This window comes from Pan troglodytes, chromosome 18 (assembly GCF_028858775.2).
Source record: "Pan troglodytes isolate AG18354 chromosome 18, NHGRI_mPanTro3-v2.0_pri, whole genome shotgun sequence".
NCBI lineage: Eukaryota > Metazoa > Chordata > Mammalia > Primates > Hominidae > Pan > Pan troglodytes.
The window spans coordinates 24,087,823-24,113,516 of record NC_072416.2 but is presented as its reverse complement, the minus strand read 5'-3'; the positions used below and the strand labels follow the sequence as shown (position 1 = coordinate 24,113,516).

The following is a 25,694-nucleotide window of genomic DNA, read 5'->3' as shown; positions in this document are numbered from 1 at the left end:
CTGTTTTGAAGGATAAACTCTGTATGCTTGTGCTTATTTTGGAGAAGCCATAAACTTACTTTGTTTTGTACATGATCAGATGTGGGCGCTATCTCCCACTTTTTGTACATGATCAGATGTGGGCGCTATTCCAACCTTTTAAAGCAAAGATTAGATAAAGATTATTGATAGAAGGATTAATTGGACCTCACTCACCTTTTCTGTGCCATAAGGAAAGCAGTTAGGTAAAGCTGACCTTCTTTGGAGGGAAGACACAAGGTTAAGACATGCCCATCAGGATGCCCTTTGGGCCTAGACCTGATGTGAGAATGATGGGCTTGGAGTGTTCTGGAAATAGCTGGGAGGCCTGTGTGTTTAGGAGCGCCTTAAACAGTAGGATATAAGGGCAGAGAAGTAGCTGGGAACTGAGAAAAGAACTTTGGCTGTTATTCTAGTAAGACTGAAAATTTCAGGTGGGATTTGAACAGAGATGTGTTGTGATCTGACTTGGTGGTTCATTCTGCTATGGTGAAGAGACTGGAGATGGGGGGCAAGTATGGAAGCATGGAGACCATTAATTTATGGGGGCAATGGTAGAGGGAAGAGAAACAATGCTATTAACTGGAGTAGGAGCACACAGAGAACAAGCCATGTTTTAAGATTTCTAATGAAATGTGCAGATGAGATTGTTGGGTAAGCTGTTAAGAATTGGATTTGGAACTAAGGAGAAAGTCTAAGCTTGAGAGATTTGCAGATGGTTAGTACACAGAAAAGGCCCTCTTTCCTTTTCAGTCTCTATACTCTAGAGCCTTTGTAAGCAACCAAACCAGAGAGAAGCCTCTGGAGAATAGTGAGTGAAGAGGAAGGAAGGCCTGGGTCAGAATCCTAGTTTAACATTTTTGTGAAAGGATAGAAGAGGAAGCCATTCAAAAAAATACAGGGACATTGAGAAGGGAAGTGCCCTAGATATAGGACATCCAGATGGGAGTAGTCAGCCTTGTCAGATGCTCTAGGGATTATAAGGAAAAAGAGTTTTGTAGAGAGACAGAAGAAGCTAGATTGAATACTATTGAGTGGTAGAGACATTTGAAAATGAAAAGCTTGAGGTAAGTTATTTGGTCAGTGAGTTTTTCTTGAAGTCGAGGATAGGAAGCTGTTGCTGGAGGGAAATATGAGATGTTTATTTTAAATGTGGGAGAGATTATGTTCTTTTGGCCAAGGGGAAGGAGCCACTAGAAAGCAGAGGTTGAAGAAACAGGAGAAAGAACACTGATAGATTAACTGGCCCTCACCTTTTCTCTGCCTCAAGGAAAGCAGTCAAAGTTGGTATAGACAGAATTTCGGCAGTGTATGGTGGATTGGGGGTAGGGGTAGAGGAAATTAAAGCCTGTGTTTTTTTGTTTATTTGTTTGTTTTTTTCTGAGGACTGAGTCATTAGCTGAAAGCATAGGGCATTATAGAGCATAGTGGGGACTTGGGGAACCTGCCACTGGAGAGAGCTTAGGACCTTTTAATGGCAGAAATGATGACTGTGTTGGCAGCAGTTCATCAGTGCCCGGTACTCAAGGGTCCCCCTGAGAAGCCAGTGGTTGCACTGATCTAGGTAGAATCAGGCACAGAATAAGTCAGGTGATGTGCCTTTCTAGCACTGGCCTCAGGCTGAGTTATAAGGGAAGTTACACAGCGAGAGGGACAGGCAAAGATGGAAAAGAGAGAGAGTGAGAAACAGTGTCTTCTTCCTGGCTGGAGAGCCCGTGTCATGAAAATGGGGACAGGGTAAGGGATCTGAAAGGAGCAGCATAGAAGCTGGGAGGATGAGGCCTGTCTTCCTGGCATTGATGCTGCAGGACTACAGGAAAGAATTTCAGAGGTGTCATTAATTTTCATATAAGCAGATGAAAAGGAAGAATTCTTTGAAAAAAGAAAAGTAGGTGAAAAAGGGAGAGACGGAGGGATGCCAGCAGTGAAAGAAGCCAGGACTGAGATACAAGATTGTGATGCTGGGAGAGCTGCAAGGGCTCATGCTGTAGGTGAGGAGTGAGGCTGCACAGGGAGCTCACTGGCAGCTTGGAGAGAACTGGATGTCAAAGTTGTCCTGCAGAGGTCTACTGTCAGTGTGTTAGGCTCTGAAGAGAACAGGCTGCAACACATGAAAACAGGAAGGAGACACAGGGGCGAGTCAGCTCCACCGAAAGTCTGTAGCTGTGACTTTCTGGTTTGCCACTCCAATTTGAGTACTAATTAAGTGGTAGTCACATCTTCCACATAAAAACCAAAATAATGGCATCCTCGTGGAAGGAATTTTGTCAGAAAAATGCTGTGTACTTTGCTGTCTTCCTAGGATTTGTTCTGTTTTTGTTTGTTTGTTTTTTTTAATGGTTCCACAGGCTGCATAGGAATACAAGCTAACCAATATTTTAATTACAGATCATTAAGCAGCTTTGAGTCTGGAAAATTTGTCGAATGTACCGAGCAATTAGAATTGTTACCAGGAGAAAATATCAATCTACTTGCTGGAGGATCAAAAGAAAAAATAGGTAGGTATTTGAGAAAATAGTTTTAAAGTTATTTTAGTGGACAAGTTGCTCAAAATGTTTGGCTTAGTATATTTTACTGGAAAATCTGGAAGTTATTTTACATTTTTGGGGGGGCAGAATCCCATGTGAAGCAACAAATTTAGGGCTGCCCTATTTATGTTTGATTTGGGAAATGAAAAGCACTTAAAATTAAGTCAAATAAAAAAAATGACCACCTTAATACTTTGAGATTTATCTAGCCATTTTGTTTGACAAAGGACAAAGTAGTGTTTCAGCTAAATATTTTTCTTGATTTTCATCTTGATGTGGCTCATTAATTAAGTTCTTTATCACAAATGGAACACTTTATAAAATGTTATGAAAAAGTTTAATGAGTATTCTGGATTGAGCAAGATTTGCTAATGCAGGTCTAGATTTGTCCCCTTAAATAGTAGATTGACTTACCGATTTTCTTTTTTGTTGAGACAGAGTCTCACTCTGTTGCCCAGGCTGGAGTGCAGTGGCGCGATTTCGGCTCACTGCAACCTCCGCCCTCTGAGTTCAAGCGATTCTCCTGCCTCAGCCTCCTGAGTAGCTGGGATTACAGGTGTCTGCCACCGTGCCCAGCTAATTTTTTGTATTTTTCGTAGAGACGGGGTTTCATCATCGTGGCCAGGCTGGTCTTGAACTCCTGACTTCGTGATCCACCCACCTTGGCCTCCCAAAGTGCTGGGATTACAGGCGTGAGCCACCACGCCTGACCTCGACTTACTGATTTTTGAGCCTTTGAAGGCAACTGCTTTTTAGGGGTCTGAGGTACAGTAATTTTGTATGAAGTATGATTTTTATATAGCTCTCAGTAATGCTTATAGTGTTTAACTGCCTGAAATATTAAAGGAGCTGTTCATTGGTGATTAGTTTTTAATAATGCCAAACATAAATCAAAATTTCTAATAAAAGCACATTAACTTAATGACATTTCATTTAACTTCTGTAGACATGAAAAAACTGCTTCATAACATGTTAAGTCCAGATCCAAGGGAACCTCAGAAATCCATTGAAGTTCCATTGTTAAGAGGTTCTGTTTGTTTGGCAACTGCTTTAAACCCGATAGAACAAGATCAGAAGTGGCAGTCTATAACTGAGTAAGTTTACTCTTATGGAGGTAAATGTACATTGTGTATATCATGTGATAAACATACATGGGGTGAAGAGGGCTGGAAGGAGAGTTACTAGGTTACTAAATACTAGTGCTAATAGCTTCATTTTAGTTGTAGAAGTCATATGATATATGAATGCTGCTTGCCAACAAAAACTGAGGTTGAAATGAAATAAAATGTAAAAATCCCCAAAAGCAAATGTCTTGACTTGCTAATATCATTTTATTATAGAGCAGGCTGCTCCTCTTACTGCCCCCTAACTTTGGATGTCAGTTTGATAGCATCTTATCAATTGCTTTATTCTTTGAGTGGTTATGAATTGTAATTTTTATTAATTGACAGTAAATATTTTGTTTCAGAAATGTGGTAAAGTACTTGAAGCAAACATCCCGCATCGCTATTGGACCTCTGAGACTTTCTACTTTAACAGTTTCACAGTCTTTGCCAGTTCTAAGTACCTTGCAGCTGTATTGCTCATCTGCTTTGGAGACCACAGTTTCTAACAGACTTTCAACAGAGGTCTGTATATTTTTACAAGCACACTCTTATGACTATTAATGGTCATTAGTGTAGAACAAAGACCTTATTTTTTGAGTTTTTTGGAATAGGATTTGTAGTTGGGCAAGCTGGTAAATCCAGAAATCTAGCATGCTGTTTTCAGGCAGTCTTTCATTTGGGAAGTACATGGGGCAGATGGAAGAACCTGAGATAATCGCAAGGATGGCAAATTGCTCAGTTTTTTCTTCTATTTTTGGGGTGGGAGGTGGTGTATGTAAAGACAGTTCCTTTAGGCGGATTACGTAAATTTTAGATTTGCTGCAAACAAAGATCTCTCCTCTTCATCCTAAATGGGGTAAAGTTCGACCAGAGATGGGGGCTTCTGAATGAATGATGATCTTTGAGAACTTCATAATAAAGCCTTAGTTGTAATGTTTTTCTGCAGTCTGCTTTATAGTAAATGTGCTGTGACTTTTTTTTTGTAATGTGCTTTATTAAGTATATTGATAAATGAGACTTAATATTCTGAAGAAGATTTCCCTTCAAAACAAAAGGCTTTCTCTTACTGTGTGCTTGCCTCTTGTGAGTAGAAGATAAATGATGTAAGGGTATAGTGTAATAGATAAAACTACTGCAATCAATCTGAAGTAGCCAAACTATATTGCAGTCTTGGACTTAAGACTTGCTATATATCTGCAAACATATCAACAGCCTGTTTTACGTTGAGTAATTTTGGTTTTTCTCTGGCAGGACTGTCTTATTCCACTCTTCGGCGAAGCTTTACGTTCATGTAAACAGCATGACGTGAGGCCATGGATGCAGGCATTAAGGTATACTGTGTACCAGAATCAGTTGTTGGAGAAAATTAAAGTTAAGTGGTTTTCCTTTTTTTTTTTGTAAGAGAAAATTAAAGGTGGTTTTTTTTTTAAATTTTGCTTTATTGAGGTTTATATTACACATTCTAAGTGTATGGTTTGATGAGTTCTAACATGTCTTCACTTGTGTGACCACCAATAGGATCGAGATACAGAACAGCGTCTTACCCCAGAAGGTTCCCTTGGGATCATCTCCTCATTTGCCCCTGTCAGCAGTTACTGATTTGCTTTCTGTCACTATGGATTAGGCTTGTCTTTACTAAAGTTTCATGTACGTGAAATCATAACAACATGTTCTCTTGTGTTTGGCTTCTCTTGCTCAGCATGATATTTTTAAGGTTCACCCATATTGCATGTATCAGGAATATAATCCTTTTTATTATTGAGTAGTGTTCTATTGTATGTATATACCACAGTTTATTTCTCCCTTCATCCTTTGCTAGATTTTGGGGTTTTTTCACATTGCGCTATTCAGTATAAACCTGCTCTCAACATTCATGTGCAAGTCTTTGAGTGGACATATATTTGTGTTTCTCTTGAGTGAATGCACCTTGTTGGGTCACGTGGCTTAACTTAAAAAAATTTTAATCACTGTGGTGCATATGTAGTGATTATTAGTGATTATCTCATAATTTTATTTTCTTGATGATTAATGATGTTGAGTGTATTTCATTTGTATTTTAGTTTGCAAATGTTTGTTCAAATTCTTCACCCGTTTTTAATGAAGACGTAAGACTTATTTTTGTGTTCTGAACATAAGTTCTTTGTCACATAAAATGTGCTATGAATGTTGAGTTTTAAATACTCCAAATCAATGGCTAGAGAATTACTATTTGTAGAAATATTTATATGTCAAAGGGATGCTAACAATTTACTTTATTGCTCTGAAATAGAAAAGTTGCCAGAATGCTGTGGAGTTTTAGTGGAAAACATGATAGCTGGTGTTACTGAATAAATTTGAGTGTTAAATGTCAATGTAAGCTAACGGCCAAGATAGGGACCACTGCAGGGTGGTTACTTGCAGCTATGACTCAACTGGTCCTTCACTGCCAAACATACCTGGGGTTGGATCATTGGCCTGACATTTGCAAATTGAGGAACCTTAGGGCAAATCAGTGAACTTCTGAACTGCCTTCGTCTTCAGTTATATGGGGATTTCCCCACTTTTGAGATACTTGTAAGGATTGTATGAGATGAAGAGATGAGACAAGGTATATAAAAGTCCTAGCACAGAGCGTGTCATATAATATGGCTTCACAAGTATCCTCATCTCCTTTCCAGTCATTTTTTGTTTTTGTTTTTGTTTTTTTGAGACCATCTCACTCTGTTGCCCAGGCTGGAGTGCCTCTTCATTTTTATTTCTTTATTCAGCAAATATTGATCAAATGTGCTTTGTACCAGGTACTGAGCTCTACGTTGGGATATAATGGTGATCAAGGAGATTGTAGATTCTGGCAGGGAAAACTGACATCAAACACGGCGACCCGACATAGTGAGACCCTTTCTCTACTAGAAGAACTTTAAAAATCACCTAGGTGTGGGCCGGGCACGGTGGCTAACGCCTGTAATCCCAGCACTTTGAGATGCTGAGGCAGGTGGATCACGAGGTCAGGAGATCGAGACCATCCTGGATAACACGGAGAAACCCCGTCTCTACTAAAAATACAAAAAAATTAGCTGGGCGTGGGGGCGGGCATCTGTAGTCCCAATTACTCGGGAGGCTGCAGCAGGAGAATGGCATGAACCCGGGAGGCGGATCTTGCATCGAGTCAAGATCACGCCACTGCACTCCAGCCTGGGCGACAGAATGAGACTCCATCTCAAAAAAAAAAAAAAAAGAAGCCAAGGATATAGAATAAAACAAGAGTGTAGATTTGGGCATTGAGGCCTTCAAATTGGATTGTTCCCAATGTCCAGAAGAAAAAAATTTAGAAGAGACCCAAATCAGAAAACAAAAGTTGGGCTGAATTCAATGCGAATTATTTTCTAGCTCAATATTAATACTGCTTATGTCAGCTGAATTTCAGCCTTTCAATAACAGCTAGTCAAGTATTTTTTTAGTTGGTTCCTATTGATCGTCATCTTATTTCAGTGGAATCCATTATATTGAAGATGTCAAGTTCCTCATTTCCCATACAAAGAATGTGAGATTCATCTTTCTTGAATCTTTGCTAAGTGTTTAAGGGGACTTTTGGCATCTTTTCAGGAGGACTATAATTGGGCCCTCTAACTAAAAAGTCTCCTATGCCCCTTAGATAGATGAGATTTTTTTTTTTTTGACCTTGTACCCACCAACATTGGTGGGAGGCTCAGAAGGGACTGTGTTTGTAACTTTGTAGCACTTTCTAAACAGTGACCTGTTGTATGGGCATTATAGGACAGTCCGTGGGGTGGGGCGGGGGATGGGGGAGGTGGACAAATGAGGTCTGGTTTAAAGAATGAGAAGTGTGACCAGGCATGGTGACTCATGCCTGTAATCCAGCACTTTGGGATGCTGAGGCAGGAGGATCACTTGAGCCCAGGAGTTTGAGGTTACAGTAAGCTATGATTGTGCCACTGGGCTCCAGCCTGGGTGACAGAACTAGACCCTGTCTCTCAAAAAAGAAGAAGAGGTGTGTATCCTTCTAAATGATAAAACAGATCACTCCCCTGCTTACATAAAACTTTCCGGTGGCTGGCCAGGCACGGTGGCTCGTGCCTGTAATCCCAGCACTTTGGGAGGCCGTGGTGGGCAGATCACGAGGTCAGGAAATCGAGACCATCCTGGCTAACATGGTGAAATCCTGTCTCTACTAAAAACACAAAAAATTAACCAGGTATGGTGGCATGCACCTGTAGTCCCAGCTACTCGGGAGGCTGAGGCAGGAGAATCGCTTGAACCAGGGAGGTGGAGGTTGCAGTGAGCTGAGATTGCGCCACTGCACTCCAGCCTGGGTGACAGAGACTCTGTCTCAAAAAAAAAAAAAGAAAAAAAAATTAGATGGGTGTGGTGGCATGTGCCTGTAATCCCAGCTACTGGGGAGCCTGAGGCAGGAGAATCGCTTGAACCTGGGAGGCAGAGGTTACAGTGAGCCGAGATTGCACCACTGCAGTCTGCCTGGGTGACAGAGCTAGACTCTGTCTCAAAAACAGAAAAACAAAAAAACAACTTTCCAGTGGCTTCTCACTGCTCTGAGTATAAACTCCAGGCTCTTCCATTGCAACCAACAGGATCTGGTGATTCGACCCCAGCCCCCGTTTCCAGGCCCTCATCACCTTGATCCTCTCTTAACCTATCCTGCTCCAGCTGCACTGGCTGCCTTCCTATTCCTCCAGCATACCAAGATTGTTTCTGCCACAGGGCCTTTGCATCTGCTGTTCTCTTCGCCTGGACTCCTCTTCGTTCTTTTTTTTTTTTCTTTGAGACGGAGTCTCACTCTGTCGCCCAGGCTGAAGTGCAGTGGCGCGATCTCGGCTCACTGCAAGCTCCGTCTCCCAGGTTCATGCCATTCTCCTGCCTCAGCCTCCCGAGTAGCTGGGACTACAGGCATCCACCACCACGCCCGGCTAATTTTTTTGTATTTTTAGTAGAGACAGGGTTTCACCGTCTTAGCCAGGATGGTCTCGATCTCCTGACCTCGTGATCCGCCCGCCTGGGCCTCCCAAAGTGCTGGGATTACAGGTGTGAGCCACCGTGCCTGGCCATAGAGCGGTCTCTTCCTTTTCCTGTTGGGTCTCTGCTCAAATGTCATGTCAGAGAGGCAGACCTCTGGGGCGGTCTATCTGAGGGAATGCACCCATCTCCCTTCCTCTGACCAGTTAGTTACCTTGCTTATTCTTTCAAAGCTCTTACCACCACCTGAAGTCATCTATCTGGTTTGGTTATTTTATTGTTTAGTAGCAGTCTTTATTTTATTATTATTATTATTTTTTTGATGGAGTCTCACTCTGTTGCCCAGGCTGGAGTGCAGTAGCATGATCTCGGCTCACCACAACCTCTGCCTCCCTGGTTCAAGCGCTTCTCCTGCCTTAGCTTCCTGAGTAGCTGGGACTACAGGCACGTGCCACCATGCCCAGCTGATTTTTGTACTTTTAGTAGAAACGGGGTTTCACTATGTTGGCTGGTCTTGAACTCCTGACATCAAGTGATCCGCCCACCTCGGCCTCCCAAAGTACTGGGATTACAGGCATGAGCCACCAGGCCAGGCTGGTAGCAGTCTTTCCTAGAATGTGGATGCCTTGGAAAACAGGGATTTTGCCTTGTTTCCCTAGAACCTAGAATGGCATCTGGCACACAGCAAATGCTACATCTATTGTAAATGAATGAATGAAAGAAGTGTCCTTGCAGCCACACTGGCAGCCGTAACATAGTGGTTATAAATCTAGACTCTGGAGTCTCAAGTGCAAATGTCATTGGCCTCTCCTCCAGCCTCCTCAAGGGGCACTCAATGAAAGAACCTGGAAGCGCCCTGATATGACTGTGGTTGGACTGACATGACTGCCAGATGGTGGGACTTGGTCTGGAGCAGAGACTACTTGGAATGGTAGAGGCAAAACTCAACAGCCCCTGGAGCTGCGCTTGTGGTGGAGCTGGACCTTGATTTTAGCTGGACCTTGTTTTTAGAGACAGGGTTTCCTTCTGCAGTCTCAAACTCCTAGCCTTGATTGATCCTCCTGCCTTGGCCTCCCAAAGTGCTGGGACTACAGGTGCATGCAACCACACCTGGCTAATTTTCTTTTCTTCTTTCTTTTCTTTTCTTTTTTTTTTTTTTTTTGATGGAGTCTTGTTCTGTTGCCCAGGCTGGAGTGCAATGGTGCAATCTCGGCTCACTGCAACCTCTGCCTCCTGGGTTCAATCCATTCTCTTGCCTCAGCCTCCCAAGTAGCTGGGACTACAGGTGTGTGCCACCGTGCCTGGCTAATTTTTGTATTTTTAGTAGGGACGAGACTTCACCATGTTGGCCAGGCTGGTCTCGACCTCCTGACCTCAGGTGATCCACCCACCTTGGCCTCCCAAAGTGCTGGGACTACAGGCACATGCACCCACGTCTGGCTAATTTTCTTGAGTTTTAGTAGAGACTGGGTCTCGTTATGTTGTCCAGGCTGGTCCCGAGCCCTAACTACTGGGACAGAAACAAGATGGTAAGATAGAGAAGGAAGAGTGGCCTGCTCAGATGGGGTGGTCCAGAGGCCTCTCGGGGGAGGTGACTCCTTTTTATTTTTTTTGAGATGGAATCCAGCTCTGTCGCCCAGCCTGAAGTGCAGTCGTGTGTTTCATGTGTGTCCGTGTGAAGAGACCACCAAACAGGCCTTGTGTGAGCAACATGGCAGTTTATTTCACCTGGGTGCAGGCAGGCTGAGTCCGAAAAGAGAGTCAGCAAAGGGTGGTGGATTATCATTAGTTCTTACAGGTTTTGGGATAGGGGGTGAAGAGCCATGTTTTGCAGGCACGGGTGGATCTCACAAAGTACATTCTCAAGGGTGGGGAGAATTACAAAGAACCTTCTTAAGGGTTGGGGAGATTACAAAGTACCTTTTTAAGGGTGGGGGAGATTACAAAGTACATTGAACAGTTAGGGTGGGGCAGAAACAAGTCACAATGGTGGAATGTCACAGTTAAGGCTATTTTTACTTCTTGTGTGGATCTTCAGTTAATTCAGGCCATCTGAATGTATACGTGCAAGTCACAGGGGATGCAATGGCTTGGCTTGGGCTCAGAGGCCTGACAGTGTGATCTTGGCTCACTGCAAACTCTGCCTCCTGGGTTCAAGCAATTTTTGTGCCTCAGCTTCCCGAGTAGCTGGGATTACAGGTGCCCGCCACCATGCCCAGCTAATTTTTGTATTTTTAGTAGAGACAGAGTTTCACCAGATTGGCCAGGCTGGTCTCGAACTCCTGTCTCACGTGTCTGTGTGAAGAGACCACCAAACATGCTTTGTATGAGCAACATGGCTGTTTATTTCACCTGGGTGCAGGCGGGCTGAGTCCGAAAAAGGAGTCAGCAAAGGGTGGTGTGATTATCACTGGTTCTTATAGATTTGGGGATAGGCGGTGGAGTTAAGAGCAGTGTTTTGGGGGCAGGAGGTGGATCTCATAAAGTACATTCTCAAGGGTGAGGAGAATTACAAAGAAACTTCTTAAGGGTGGGGGAGGTTATAAAGAACCTTCTTAAGAGTGGGGCAGATTACAAAGTACATTGATCAGTTAGGGTGGGGCAGAAACAAATGACAATGGTGGAATGTCTTCAGTTAAGGCTGTTTTCACTTCTGTGGATCTTCAGTTGCTTCAGGCCATCTGGATGTATACGTGCAGGTCACTGGGATATGATGGCTTAGCTTGGACTCAGAGGCCTGGCATTCCTGTCTTCTTATGTTAATAAGAAAAATAAAACAAAATAGTGGTAAAGTGTTGGGGTGGCGAAAATTTTTGGGGGTGATATGGAGAGATAATGGGCGATGTTTCTCAGGGCTGCTTCGAGCGGGATTAGGGGCGGCATGGGAACCTACAGTGGGAGAGATTCAACTGAAGAAAGATTTTGGGGTAAGGGCTGATACTGTGGGGTTGTTAGAAGGAGCATTTGTCATATAGAATTATTGGTGATATAGAATTATTGAATTATTGGTCATATAGAATTATTGTCATATAGAATCATACGGTTTTGTATGAATTGAGAAACTAAACAGAAGACACACGGTCCGAATAAGAGAAGGAGAAAAACAGGTGTTAAAGGACTAAGAATTGGGAGGACCCAGGACATCCAATTAAGAAAGTGCCCAAGGGGGTTCAGCATAATTACTTGCTTGGTTGGCAAGTTTTTGGACTCTATCCTTGAGTTTTTTTATGTTGTCATATACCAGGCCAGATTGATTTAGGTAAAAACAACACTCTTCATTTAAAAATATACAGAGTCGTCCTTTTTCAGCAATGAGTAAATTGAGGCCTTGGCGATTTTGGAGGAAAGAGAATTGCAAAGCCAGCAATTGTTTCTTTTTTTATTTATTTACTTATTTTTTTTAATTATACTTTAAGTTATAGGGTACATGTGCACAATGTGCAGGTTTGTTACATATGTAAACATGTGCCATGTTGGTGTACTGCACCCATTAACTGGTCATTTACATTAGGTGTATCTCCTACTGCTATCCCTTCCCCCTCCCCCACCACACAAGAGGCCCCAGTGTGTGATGTTCCCCTTCCTGTGTCCAAGTGTTCTCATTGTTCAGTTCCCATCTGTGAGTGAGAACATGCGGTGTTTGGTTTTTTGTCCTTGTGATAGTTTGCTGAGAGTGATCGTTTCCAGCTTCATCCATGTCTCTACAAAGGACATGAACTCATCCTTTTTTATGGCTGCATAGTACTCCATGGTGTATCTGTGCCACATTTTCTTAATCCAGTCTATCATTGATGGACATTTGTGTTGGTTCCAAGTCTTTGCTATCGTGAATAGTGCCGCGATAAACATATGTGTTCATATGTCTTTATAGCAGCATGATTTATAATCCTTTGGGTATGTATCCAGTAATGGGATGGCTGGGTCAAATCATATTTCTAGTTCTAGATCCCTGAGGAATCGCCACACTGTCTTCCACAATGGTTGAACCAGTTTACAGTCCCACCAACAGTGTAAAATTGTTCCTATTTCTCCACATCCTCTCCAGCACCTGTTGTTTCCTGACTTTTTAATGATCGCCATTCTAACTGGTGTGAGATGATATCTCATTGCGGTTTTGATTTGCATTTCTCTGATGGCCAGTGATGATGAGCATTTTTTCATGTGTCTGTTGGCTGCATAAATGTCTTCTTTTGAGAAGTGTCTGTTCATATCCTTTGCCCACTTTTTGATGGGGTTTGTTTTTTTTCTTGTAAATTTGTTGGTGTTCTTTGTAGATTCTGGATATTAGCCTTTTGTCAGATAAGTAGATGGCAAAAATTTTCTCCCATTCTCTAGGTTGCCTGTTCACTCTGATGGTAGTTTCTTTTGCTGTGCAGAAGCTCTTTAGTTTAATTAGATCCCATTTGTCAGTTTTGGCTTCTGTTGCCATTGCTTTTGGTGTTTTAGACATGAAGTACTTGCCCATCCGTATGTCCTGAATGGTATTGCCTAGGTTTTCTTCTAGGGTTTTTACGGCTTTAGGTCTAACATTTAAGTCTTTAATCCATCTTGAATTAATTTTTGTATAAGGTATAAGGAGGGGATCCAGTTTCAGCTTTCTACACAGGGCTAGCCAGTTTTCCCAGCACTATTTATTAAATAGGGAATCCTTTCCACATTTCTTGTTTTTGTCAGGTTTGTCAAAGATCAGATGGTTGTAGATGTGTGGTATTATTTCTGAGGGCTCTGTTCTGTTCCATTGGTCCATATGTCTGTTTTGGTACCAGTACCATGCTGTTTTGGTTACTGTAGCCTTGTAGTATAGTTTGAAGTCAGGTAGCATGATGCCTCCAGCTTTGTTTATTGGGCTTAGGATTGTCTTGGCAATGCGGGCTCTTTTTTGGTTCCATATGAACATTAAAGTAGTCTTTTGCAACTCTCATCAGCCCAGTTTAATATTACCTATTTATTATAATGTAATGCTGCTCGCGCAACTGAGAAAACACTGTTGCTTTACCCCCTCCAGCTCTGTAGCAGCCACGCAGAAATCATAGAACTGTAAACATATGCTAATTACACAACCTATGTAGGCAATCAATATTAAGAAAAATTTTTACTGCCCAGTAATTTTGTGGTTGAAAATGTAGAGTCTAATTTTGATCCACAGTAACATCTAGGTTAATGTTGATTCAGAAGGAAAACGTTTGTTGTTGCCATGAGAAGAGGCATTGAAATGCTGAATCACCACCACAAATGTTACCACTATTAATATAAGGAGATAACATAGGAAGATCGAATTAGACCATCTCGGACCACCAGGTTTACAATTCCACCTGCAGATACATGCAAGAAGTATTGTCACAATACTTATGTCACGTTATTCCGTTGAGGTCATCACCAACTAAGCTTATAATTAATGCGTGGTCAATTTGGTCAATGTCACCAGCGTAGCATACTAACAAAAACAAGGGTTGCAAACTCAAATGCCTATAAGGCAGAACGTAAGACGGTAGGAAGCAAAGTCTATAGGGAGCTATATAATAGAGGCTGCAGATTCATGGCAGATTCTAAAGCACAGCAGTCCCCAACATTTTTGGCACCAGGGACCGACTTTGTGGAAGACAATTTTTCCACAGGCAGCAAGGGATGGGGCGCAGGATGGTAATGGTCTTGGGATGAAACTGTTCCACCACAAATCATCAGGAATTAGATTCTCATAAGGAATATGCAACCTGGATCCCTCGTGTGTGCAGTTCACAACAGGGTTCATGCTCCTGTAAGAATCTAATGATGCTGCTGATCTGACAGGAGGCAGAGCTCAGGCAGCAATGCAAGCAATGGGGAGCAGCCAGAAATACAGACGAAGCTTCAATTGTTACCCACCATTCACCTCCTGCTCTGTGGCCCAGTTCCTAACAGGCCACAGACCAGTACATGTCCATGGCCCAGGGGTCAGGGACCCCTGCTGTGGCACATTGCTTAATAGAGGACTGTAGCAGCCATGTGCCCTGACCTTTCCTTTTTTTTTTTTTTTTTTGAGATGCCAGAAACCCAGAATTAATTAATTAATTAATCAATTTATTTATTTATTTTTTTAAGACAAGGTCTGGCTCTGTTGCCCAGGTTGGAGTGTAGGAGGGCAATCTCAGCTCACTGTAACATCAACCTCCCAGGCTCAAGCAATCCTCTCACTTCAGCCTCCCACGTTGCTGGGATTACAGGCACACTCCACTACACCCAGCTAATTTTTTTGTATTATTTGTAGACATGGGGTTTCGCCACGTTGCCCAGGCTAGTCTGGAATTCCTGAGGTCAAGCTGTCTGCCCATCTCAGCCTCCCAAAGTGCTGGGATTGCAGGAGTGCACCACCACACCTGGCCTGAAACCCAGATTTTATTTATTTATTTATTCATTTTTTGAGATGGAGTCTTGCTCTATTGCCTAAGCTCGAGTGCAGTGGCGCGATCTTGGCTCACTGCAACCTCCACCTCCCTGGTTCAAGCGATTCTCCTGCCTCAGCCTCCCAAAGTGCTGGGATTACAGGCATGCAACACCACACCCAGCCTGAAACCCAAATTTTTAATATGAAATCAAAGTCTTCAAACCTTGTAGGTGTCATAAAAAGCACACTGAGGACCACTAGTTTGCAACTGCCAATCTAAAATATCATAGACATTATATCACTTTAACCATGAAAAAAAAAGTATGTGAGGCAGAAAATGGAAGCAACCATGCCTAATTTATTGTTGAATACTTTTTCCGTATACCAAGAGCTTCGTTTGCACTAGCATCTGAAACTATATCCAGAATGACACTGGTTTTCATAAAAGTGTTGATCCTCACACCTGTTTATAGTCTTGCACCTAGCACAGTGGAGTGAAACACTTTAAATAGCACTTGTTCCTTGAGTATATATGGAAAAAAGTGAAGTATTGATAAGTGTTCAGCTAATATGAGCAGCATCTCAGGAGTTTCCAATTCTTGAATTACCAGGGAGTATTTTTACCATTTTCCCCCAGTGAAAGGCCTATTTTGAGAGACTTACCCTCCAAAATGAATGTATTAAGTCATGTTCCTTTTTTTTTTTTTTTTTTTTTTTTTTTGAGACAGGGTCTTGCTCTGTTGCCGAGGCTGGAGTGCAGTAGCATGATAGTTACAGGAAAGGGGTCCCAATCTAGACCCCAAGAGAGGGTTCTTGGATCTTGTGCAAGAAAGAATTCAGGGTGATGCCACAGTGTGAAGTGAAAGCAAGTTTATTAAGAAAGTAAAGGAGGAGGCGCACGGTGGCTCACTCCTGTAATCCCAGCACTTTGGGAGGCCGAGACAGGTGGGTCACGAGGTCAGGAGATCAAGACCATCCTGGTTAACACGGTGAAACCTCATCTCTACTAAAAATACAAAAAAATTAGCCAAGTGTGGTGGCGGGCGCCTGTAGTCCCACCTACTCTGGGGGCTGAGGCAGGAGAATGGGATGAACCCGGGAGGCGAAGCTTGCAGTAAGCCGAGATCGTGCCACTGCACTCCAGCCTGGGTGACAGAGGGAGACTCCATCTCAAAAAAAAAAGAGAGAAAGTAAAGGAATAAAAGAATGGCTACCCCATAGACGGAGCAGCCGTGAGGGCTGCTGGTTGCCCATTTTTATGGTTATTTCTTGATGATATGCTAAACAAGGAGTGGATTTTTCATGCCTCCTCTTTTTAGACCATATAGGGTAACTTCTTGATGTTGCCGTGGCATTTGTAAACTGTCATGGTGCTGGTAGGAGTGTAGCAGGGAGGATGATGGGAGGTCAGTCTTGTCTCTATTTTGGTTTTGGTGGGTTTTGGCCAGCTCCTTCACTGCAACCTGTTTTATCAGCAAGGTCTTTATGACTGGTATTTTGTGCTGACCTTCTATGTCATCCTGTGACTTAGAATGCCTTAACCATCAGGGAATGCAGCCCAGTAGTTTCAGCCTCATTTTTCCCGGCTCCTATTTAAGATGGAGTTGCTCTGGTTCACACACCTCTGACATGATCTCTGCCCACTGCGGCTTCCACCTCCTGGGTTCAAGAGATCCTCCTGCCTCACCCTCTCAAGGTGCTGGGACTACAGGTGTGTGCCACCACGCTCAGCTAATTTTTGTATTTTTTGTAGAGACGGTGTTTTTCCTTGTTGCCCAGGCTGGTCTCAAACTCCTGAGCTCAAGCAATCCTTCTATCTCAGCCTCCCAAAGTACTGGGATTACAGGCATGTTCCACCATGCCCAGACTAATATTTACTTTTAATCAGACTAAGATAGGGTTACTACTTGAGTTGCTATGGCTCCAGCTGAAAGAAAGCCTGTGCAGTCATATCACGCATAAACATTTGCTTTATGCTAAAAATATGGTGGACCTGGCATTACAGCTATTACAAATCTCCTAAGGTGTCTCGGGTAGTGTATTAGTTACTTTTCATACTGCTATGAAGAAATACTTGAAACTGGGTAATTTATAAAGAAAAAGAGGTTTAATGTACTCACAGTTCCACAAGGCTGGAGAGGCCTCAGAATCATGGTGGAAGGCAAAGAAGGAGCAAAAAGGTATGTCTTACATGGCAGCAGGCAAGAGAGCACGTGCAGGGAAACTGCCCTTTATAAAACCATCAGATTTAGTGAGATGTATTCACTATCACGAGAACAGTATGGGAAAAACCTGCCCCCATGATTCGATTACCTCCTACCGGGTCCCTCCCACGACACATGGGGATTATGGGAACTACAATTCAAGATGAAATTTGGGTGGGGACGCAGCCAAACCATATCGGGTAGCAACAACCTAGGGTCAGTTTTGCAGGTGGTAAAGCCATTTACCAAGATAGTTGTAGGTAAAGAAGGGCAGATTTATTAGAGAAATTATGAAAATATGTTGCAATGGGCAGCTCAGCAAAGAAGGGGCTACCTGCAAAGAGGCAAGGGCTGGAGGAAAGTTTTATAGGGTCCTGCTGAAGGGTGCTATGTGTGGAATGAGGTCATTGTGCCCCCAGGTTGTTTGTGATTAGCTGTCTCTAACAAATTGTTCATACAATAATTGTTCATTATTGTTCTCTACTTGGGGCTCTCCCCAACCTGGGGACCCTTCCTTATTGTTGCTTACTTATCAGGACTCCACATAAGGGTGTGGAAACTTCATTCATTCATATCTTCAACACAAATTGTAGGTAGCCTGTTTTTTAAAACATTTATTCAACAAATATTTAGTCCAAGCCAGTATTACTTATTACCTTCTCTACTACTTTATGGACTTTTAACTATCTCTGACACTATTCACTATTCTTCCACATTCTCTATTATTTATACCTATGGTAAAATTTGCCAGTTTGACCATACAACTAATACTCACAGGGAATATATAGAGTCTAGAAGAAAATATACAGGTCCTTAAAGGCTGCCCTGCCAACAAAACCATAATGTGGGAACAAACATCACAACTATGCCAAATAAACAATCCTACAATGTCCAGAATTTTACTTTAAAACTGGAATTTCCAGACTTCCTTTCTGCATTAACCAGTTTAACTAGACAGTAACGAAATATTCCTCCTACTTTATGCTGTGATAGTTTGTTTATTTATTTATTTATTTATTTATTTGAGACAGAGTTTTGCTCTTGTTGCCCAGGCTGGAGTGCAGTGGCACGATCTCAGCTCACCACAACCTCCGCCTCCCAGGTACAAGCGATTCTCCTGCCTCAGCCTCCCGAGTAGCTGGGATTACAGGCATGTACCACCACGCCCGGGTAATTTTGTATTTTTAGTAGAGACGGGGGGTTTCTCCATGTTGGTCAGGCTGGTCTAGAACTCCTGACCTCAGGTGATTCCCCTGCCTCAGCCTCCCAATATGCTGGGATTACAGCTGTGAAGCCACCGCGCCCGGCTGCTGTGATAGTTGAGATGTAAACCAAAAATAAAATTCTAAGCCACCCAATCCGACTGAATGGACCCTTCCTGTTGACCAAGGACATTCCAAAGTAAACTGAAAAGACCAGCTTAGGCCATGATGGGAAGGGGAGGTGTCAACATGCCTCATTCTACCTTCCTCCCTCTGGAATCCAGACACAACTGACCAGCATTAACATTAAAACAGAGATCTTAAGCTGGGCACAGTGGCTCATGCCTGTAATCCCAGCACTTTGGGAGGCCAAGGTGGGATCACCTGGGGTCAGAAGTTCAAGACCAGCCTGGCCAGTATGGTGAAGCCACGTCTCTACTAAAAATACAAAATTAGCCGGACATTGTGGTGCACGTCTGTCATCCCAGCAAGGCAGGAGAATCACTTGAACTCAGGAAGCAGAGGTTGCAGTGATCCAGGATCATGCCATTTGCACTCCAGCCTGGTCAACGGAGCGAGACTCCGCCTCATTAAAAAAAAAAAAAATTAGCCGGGCGTGGTGGCGGGCACATGTAATCCCAGCTACTAGGGAGGCTGAGGCAGGAGAATGGTGTGAACCAGGGAGGCGGAGCTTGCAGTGAGCCGAGATTGTGCCACTGCACTCCAGCCTGGACAGAAATGCATTTCATAATGCATTTTAATTGCATTAGCAGTGATTTAATTTTTTTAGATGCTAAAACTTATGGGCGAAAGTGGATTAAATGTAGCCAAATGCAACATCAAAATCTTCAGGCACAAAAACCCATTAACTTTTTCATACTCTCAGAAGATGAACCTAATTTCAAATGAAAGCTGCCTCCAGAATATATTGTTAAGCTCATTCTAGATATAATTCATTTTGGCAAACATACTGTAGAAATTCACATAACATTTTACTGTACTAAAAGTAAATTGCCCATGTAACAAAAAATATCTTTTCAGAGCTTCAAATGAATTTTAAAGGATGACTGATGGTCCTTGGAAGAGAAACAGTAAACAAATAAGGTTTGTAGCAATGATGTATGAGTTAGAAATTGCAGTTCCAGATGATCTCTTTATTAAAGAGACGATCTACACTTAATTTGGTCAACTGTTATGAACATAGTTCATGTTAAGTCTCCATTTAAATACAACCTGAAATACCAAAGTTAATTTTCTTTTCTTTTTTTTTTTTTTTTAAGACAGAGTCTTGCTCTGTTGCCCTTCCTGGTGTGCAGTGGCGTGATCTCGGCTCACTGCAACCTCCACCTCCTGGGCTTGAGCGATCCTACTTCCTCAGCCCCCCAAGTAGCTGGGAGGACAGGTGCAAGCCACGGCACTCAGCTAATTTTTGCATTTTTCGTAGAGATAGGGTTTCACCATGTTGCCCAATTTGGTCTCGAACTCCTGAGCTCAAGTGATCCGCCCGCCTTCGCCTCCCAAAGTGCTGGGATTACAGGCATGAGCCACCGTGCCTTGCCAGGAAATTGTAAACACACACAAACTCTCAAGTGGCCTAATTCCCTCTCACCAAACCAATGACAATACAGATAAAAGAGAATAACTTGTGTTCATTTTTGTACAAACAAAAAAGATATAAATTGTGAATGATGCATGATTTTTAATTACAAGTAAACTGGGCAAATGCTTCTGCATTATTTAAAGCTAAAAGGTGATCAGTGGAAACTTTCCTCTGTTAGTACTCTAATACTTTTTATATTTATCGGCTCACTACAACCTGTGCCTACCAGGTTCAAGTGATTCTCCTGTCTCAGCCACCTGAGTAGCCGAGACCACAGGCACGCACTACCATGTCCGGCTAATTTTGTATTTTTAATAGAGACAGGGTTTCACCGTGTTGGCCATGCTGGTCTTGAACTCCTGACCTCAACCGATCCGCCTGCCTTGGCCTCCCAAAGTTCTGGGATTACAAGCGTGAGCCACCGCGCCCAGCCTTATTATAATTGTTACTATTTAAATCTCTTTTGCTCTCTCCTTCAAGAGAGACCTCATCTCATTCATTTGCATCCATTTATTTATTCATCTTCTGCCTCCTGGGCTCGAGAGATCCTCCAGCGTGAGTCTCCCAAGTAGCTGGGACTACAGGCTCACACCACCATGCTTGGCTAAATTTCGTAGGTTTTGGAGAGACAGGCTCTTGCCACGTTGCCTAGGCTGGTCTCAAACTCCTGGGCTCAGATGATCCACCTGCCTTCGCCTCCCAAAGCACTGGGACGTGAGCCACCACGCCCAGCCGCAAGTACTTTTACACAAAATGCAAACACTATTCTTCCATCATAAAAGTGATACCACAGCTTCTGTGAAGTTTTGCCAGGTAGTACTCATAATTACCTTGGGTAAACTTTTTGATGTTAAACTGTATCTTCTTCTTACGAGTTTTTCCATTGTATTAACTGCTTTTACAACAACACAAATAACAAGTTATTTTACAAACCATTTAGAAATTTCTGTACTATGGTCCCAGTAATGTAAAATATATTAATGCCTATTACATTCAGATAAATTATACACTTGGAAACCACATACTTATGACTTACAGAAACTTACATAAACAAATGATAGAAATTATATGCTCAATTTTTAGGTATATAGTCTTAAATTAAGCTTAAATATACATTCTCAAGATAAATTAACAGTTCAGGGCTTCACAACTTGAAATCTGTGGAAGATGACATTGGAGACAACAGAACTCTGCTGTAATTCTTAGATGGAACTTGCCGAAACTTTTTTTTTTTTTTTTTTTTCTGAGATGGAGTGTCGCTCTGTCGCCCAGGCTGGAGTGCAGTGGCGCAATCTCAGCTCACTGTAAGCTCTGCCTCCCGGGTTCACGCCATTCTTCTGCCTTAGCCTCCCGAGTAGCTGGGACTACAGGCGCCCACCGCCACGCCCGGCTAATTTTTTATATTTTTAGTAGAGATGGGGTTTTACTATGTTAGCCAGGATGGTCTCGATCTCCTGACCTTGTGATCCACCCGCCTTGGCCTCCCAAAGTGAAACTTTTCTTTAAAATAGAGATGGGATCTTGCTGTATTGCCCAGGCTGGTCTCAGACTCCTTGCCTTAAGCAGTCCTCCCACCTCAGCCTCCTAAAGTGCTGGGATTACAAGCGTGAAGCATTACATCCAAGTGAAACTTCTTGAGATGGTTACATAATGTCTAAATCTGCTGGTGTAGAAGTTAGTAAAGTGTAGAACTGAATAAATATTAAATATTAGATCAAGTTTCTCATGTTTACCTTAACGTATAAAGATTTATCTTAAAGCACTGATTTTCACAAAATAACATCAGTGTGAAATTGGAAAAGAAGCCAAATATTTTATTTCATGTATCTGGGAAATGAGGTGCTTTAGTCAACTGAATCTGCCCAAAACTAAAAAGCATTAATTAAAAAGTACTTAACTCAGAAATTATAAAAATAGGAGACATCAATAAAATACATTCTACACAGAATACGCCAACCATACACTACTCTTTTTTGATAATAAAAAATGTATTTACTGAGCCAGTTGTGGTGGCTCACGCCTATAATCCCAGCACCTTGGAAGGCCAATGAGAGTGGATCAGTTGAGGCCAGGAGTTTGAGACCAGCCTGGCCAACATGGCGAAATGCCGTCTCTACTAAGAATACAAAAATGAGCCGGGCACGGTGGCACGCACCTGTAATCCCAGGTACTCCAAAGGATGAGGCAGGATAATTGTTTGAACTCAGGAGGTGGAGGTTGCAGTGAGCCAAAATCATGCCACTGCACTCCAGCCTGGGTGACAGAGTGAGTCTCTGTCTCAAAAAAAAAAAAAAAAAAAGGAAAAGAAAAAAAGTCAGTTGCAGTGGCTCACGCCTGTAATCCCAGCACTTTGGGAGGCCGAGGCAGGCGGATTACAAGGTCAGGAGATCGAGACCACCCTGGCCAACATGGTGAAACCTCGTCTCTACTAAAAACGCAAAATTAGGCTGGGCACGGTGGCTTACACCTGTAATCCCAGCACTTTGGGAGGCCGAGGCGCGGAGATCACGAGATCAGGAGATTGAGACCATCCTGGCTAACACAGTGAAACCCTGTCTCTACTAAAAATACAAAAAATTAGCTGGACGTGGTGGCAGGCACCTGTAGTCCCAGCTACTTGGGAGGCTGAGGCAGGAGAATGGCGTGAACCCGGGAGGTGGAGTTTGCAGTGAGCTGAGATCCCACCACTGCACTCCAGCTTAGGCGACAGAGCCAGACTGTGTCTCAAAAACAGGAAAGAAAACAAAAGAAAATTTGGACTATTGCCAATTACAAATATTTTTAGAGAAGAATTCAAAACAGTAACTGTGGATGATGGAAACAATAGTTATGATAAAAGTCTGATGAAACTTCCCAGTTCACAAGGAAATTTAATTACTTATGTGCAGCATTTTAAGACAGTAATCAGAATCATGACTGACAGCATCATATCAGGGCCACCAGACTTTTATAAATTTCATACAATCTTCAGAAATAATTAATAACTTTTTTTTTTTTAAGATAGATTCTACCTCTGTCACCCAGGCGGGAGTGCAGTGGCATGATCTCGGCTCACTGCAACCTCCGCCTCCTGGGTTCAAGCAATTCTCCTGTCTCAGCCTCCCGAGTAGCTGAGACTACAGGCATGTGCCACCAGGCATGGCTAATTTTTGTATTTTTAGTGGAGACAGGGTTTCACTCTATTAGGCTGGTCTGGAACTCCCGACCTCAGGTGATCCACGTGCCTTTGTCTCCCAAAGTGCTGGGATTACAGGCATGAGTGACGGTGCCCAGCCATTCATGACATGTTTGTACAAATATAACTTTAGCAAATATTTAGCATAACTATCAAAATTACAAATCATATTAAATTTGTATAAATGTATGCAATGTTTGGAACACGTGTATCAACAACATACCCATAAATATAACTGAGATGAGATCTAATGTCACCTCACTTGACAGTGCCCTCCCATGCAGTATCGCCACATTTGACAATGCCTGCGCATTTAATCTACCAAATAAATCGAATCACTTAATACCTGTACAAGATGAGAGATACATTCTTTGGACTCCCCAAGGGATGCACCTGAAAAAATCCCAAAGTTAGTTTTAAGCCAAAAAGACTTGATTTAGGATTTTGACACTGGAGAAACCCATCAAAGACGTCAAGTTTGAAAACACTTGATCAAAACAGAATCACAGGTCACTATTAAAAGAGTATTAATTTAACCAGAGACTTCCAAAGCAGTACAGAAACTTACATGGATATAAAAACCTTAACCCTTTTAAAGGTCAGATTTGCTAAGTGATCAAAAGGGGTACTTGAATTGAATCGACACAGGAAGAGTGTGTACAGGGTTATGAGTGTAGGCAGATGGTTACTTTGGTCATATCTCCATTTGCCACCTGATTACACATGAGAATGGCATGTTTACTCACCAGAAAGCCAGTATTATAGGAGGTGTAGGAGGCATTCTTGGACTTGAGACAAGAACATTGTTGTGTAGAAATTTCATTGACTGTGTTAAAATTATTCTCCATGGGCTGGAGAACACATAACATGGCCTTTAGAATGAGACGGGCATTGATTGGATGCAAGGTCTCCACACTTACTAGCTGTGTGACATTGGACAGAGTGCTTCATCATTCCGAGACTCAGTTTTTAAAGGAAAAACAACTAACTACCTTGCAAGCTTGCTAGCAGGTTTAAGTGTAATAATGTGTGGGAATGACTGCACCGTGACTAACACATAGTGACAGCTTAATTAATGTTAACCCTTATCATTATCATATAAGAATGTGAGTTACATAAGACAGGAATCCTGTCAGTTCGTTCTCTGCTGTGTCCCCAAGACCATGAATCATGGCTGGCATGTAGTAGGCATTTAATAATATATGTTCAACAAGTATTTGGCAGTCTTGGAGGGCAGAAAAGGAGGTGGGGAAGATTTTTAAATAACTTTTTAAAAAGTCACATTGTCCTACAATACCGATTTTTCTTGCATATTTAGGAAATTGAGGGTTTTTTCCTAAAACGTGCGGACATATGGGAAATAGGATGCAACATTTGCACTAATGTTTCAGACACAGTTAGAGGTTTCCAAGAGATTTTGCGCTGGGGAGGCTGCTTGCTACAAGCTCCCAAAGCTCTGGGAGGACATAGTATTCATTCCTCCCTCAGCAGAAGCGGTGAGGCAAGAAGCTCTGGGGAGCACCCAGCCTTGGACTTTTAGCATAGTGTGTCAGGTCTTCATAGTTTGGGCCCAGGGCACAGAGAAGTCACAGCTCTCTGGCATCCTGTGACCTTTACCCTCTTTGCCAAGGGAAAATGTGGCCCACCAAAGCAAGAAACTTGAGGGCATGGGTCACCCCAGCCCTGGCATCTGCCCAGAGCCCGAGAAGGAAGGAACAATGATCCTCCAGCTACCTCATGGGGCTGGCACAGGTGACCACTGCCCTGGTATCACCCAGCTGTGTCCGGCAGCCTGAACCCCATCTGTGGGGATGTGAGGAGGTAAATACAAAAGTCCTTAGGTGAACACTGAGAAGGCAGATGCAGCAGAAACCTCCAGGCCAGAACTACCCAGTCTTGGACCTATGGTGGAGATAGAGCATAGCTGGCGATCATGTGTACTTACACTCTAAGGTCACCTGGTTGCACTATGGCCTCATCTGTGGCTCTGAAAATGAAGATTTGGAAGGAGATCATCACAGCTAATGTTTAACAAGCCCCTCCTGTGTGCCAAATCATTCACCCCTCACCACAACTGAATGAGCTAAGGATTCTCATTATATATAGTTTATGGAGAGGGAAGTGCACACATAAAGAGGTGAATTATCTTACCCAGATCCCACAGCTGATAAGTGGTGGAGGCAGAATAGAATCTAAACAGTGTGGCTCCGGAGCCCACGTGGCATTGATTCGACAAGTGTTTATTGAGCACCTGCCACGGACAAGGCCTTGTGTGATTAAATAGGGTTATAATTAGTAATATAAAAATGAGAAATCACTAATGCTTTTTAGACTTAACATTTTCTTTTTTTGTAGGTTTCAGGCACAGAACTGTATATCCAATAATAGTGAAATGGATCCCACTAATTATGACAGAGATGATGATACATTTAAATGACTTGGATGTTTTATAGGTATGATCTCGTGAAACCTTGAGAGAAACTGAATGACGAATGAAACTATTGTTCCTGTTTCACACAGAAGAAAACTGAG

General features: G+C 42.7%; 2 protein-coding genes across 2 annotated transcripts in view; both read left to right on the top strand.

Moving 5' to 3' along the window:
- LOC749371 (serine/threonine-protein kinase SMG1-like) overlaps positions 1–2,471 on the top strand; it is a 44,787-nt gene extending 42,316 nt beyond the window's left edge. Inside the window, exon 12 of the mRNA XM_063796320.1 lies at positions 2,407–2,471. The gene's annotated coding sequence lies outside the window, so the exon portion shown is untranslated. The remainder of the gene's footprint in view (positions 1–2,406) is intronic.
- Positions 2,407–25,689, top strand: LOC129137403 (serine/threonine-protein kinase SMG1-like). The gene is made up of 5 exons (XM_054669009.2): positions 2,407–2,516; positions 3,493–3,640; positions 4,015–4,174; positions 4,904–4,983; positions 25,518–25,689. Exons 2-5 carry the CDS (start codon positions 3,495–3,497, stop codon positions 25,597–25,599), a joined length of 468 nt encoding a protein of 155 aa, XP_054524984.1. The 5' UTR covers positions 2,407–2,516; positions 3,493–3,494; the 3' UTR covers positions 25,600–25,689.
- Positions 25,690–25,694: the final 5 nt, after the last annotated feature.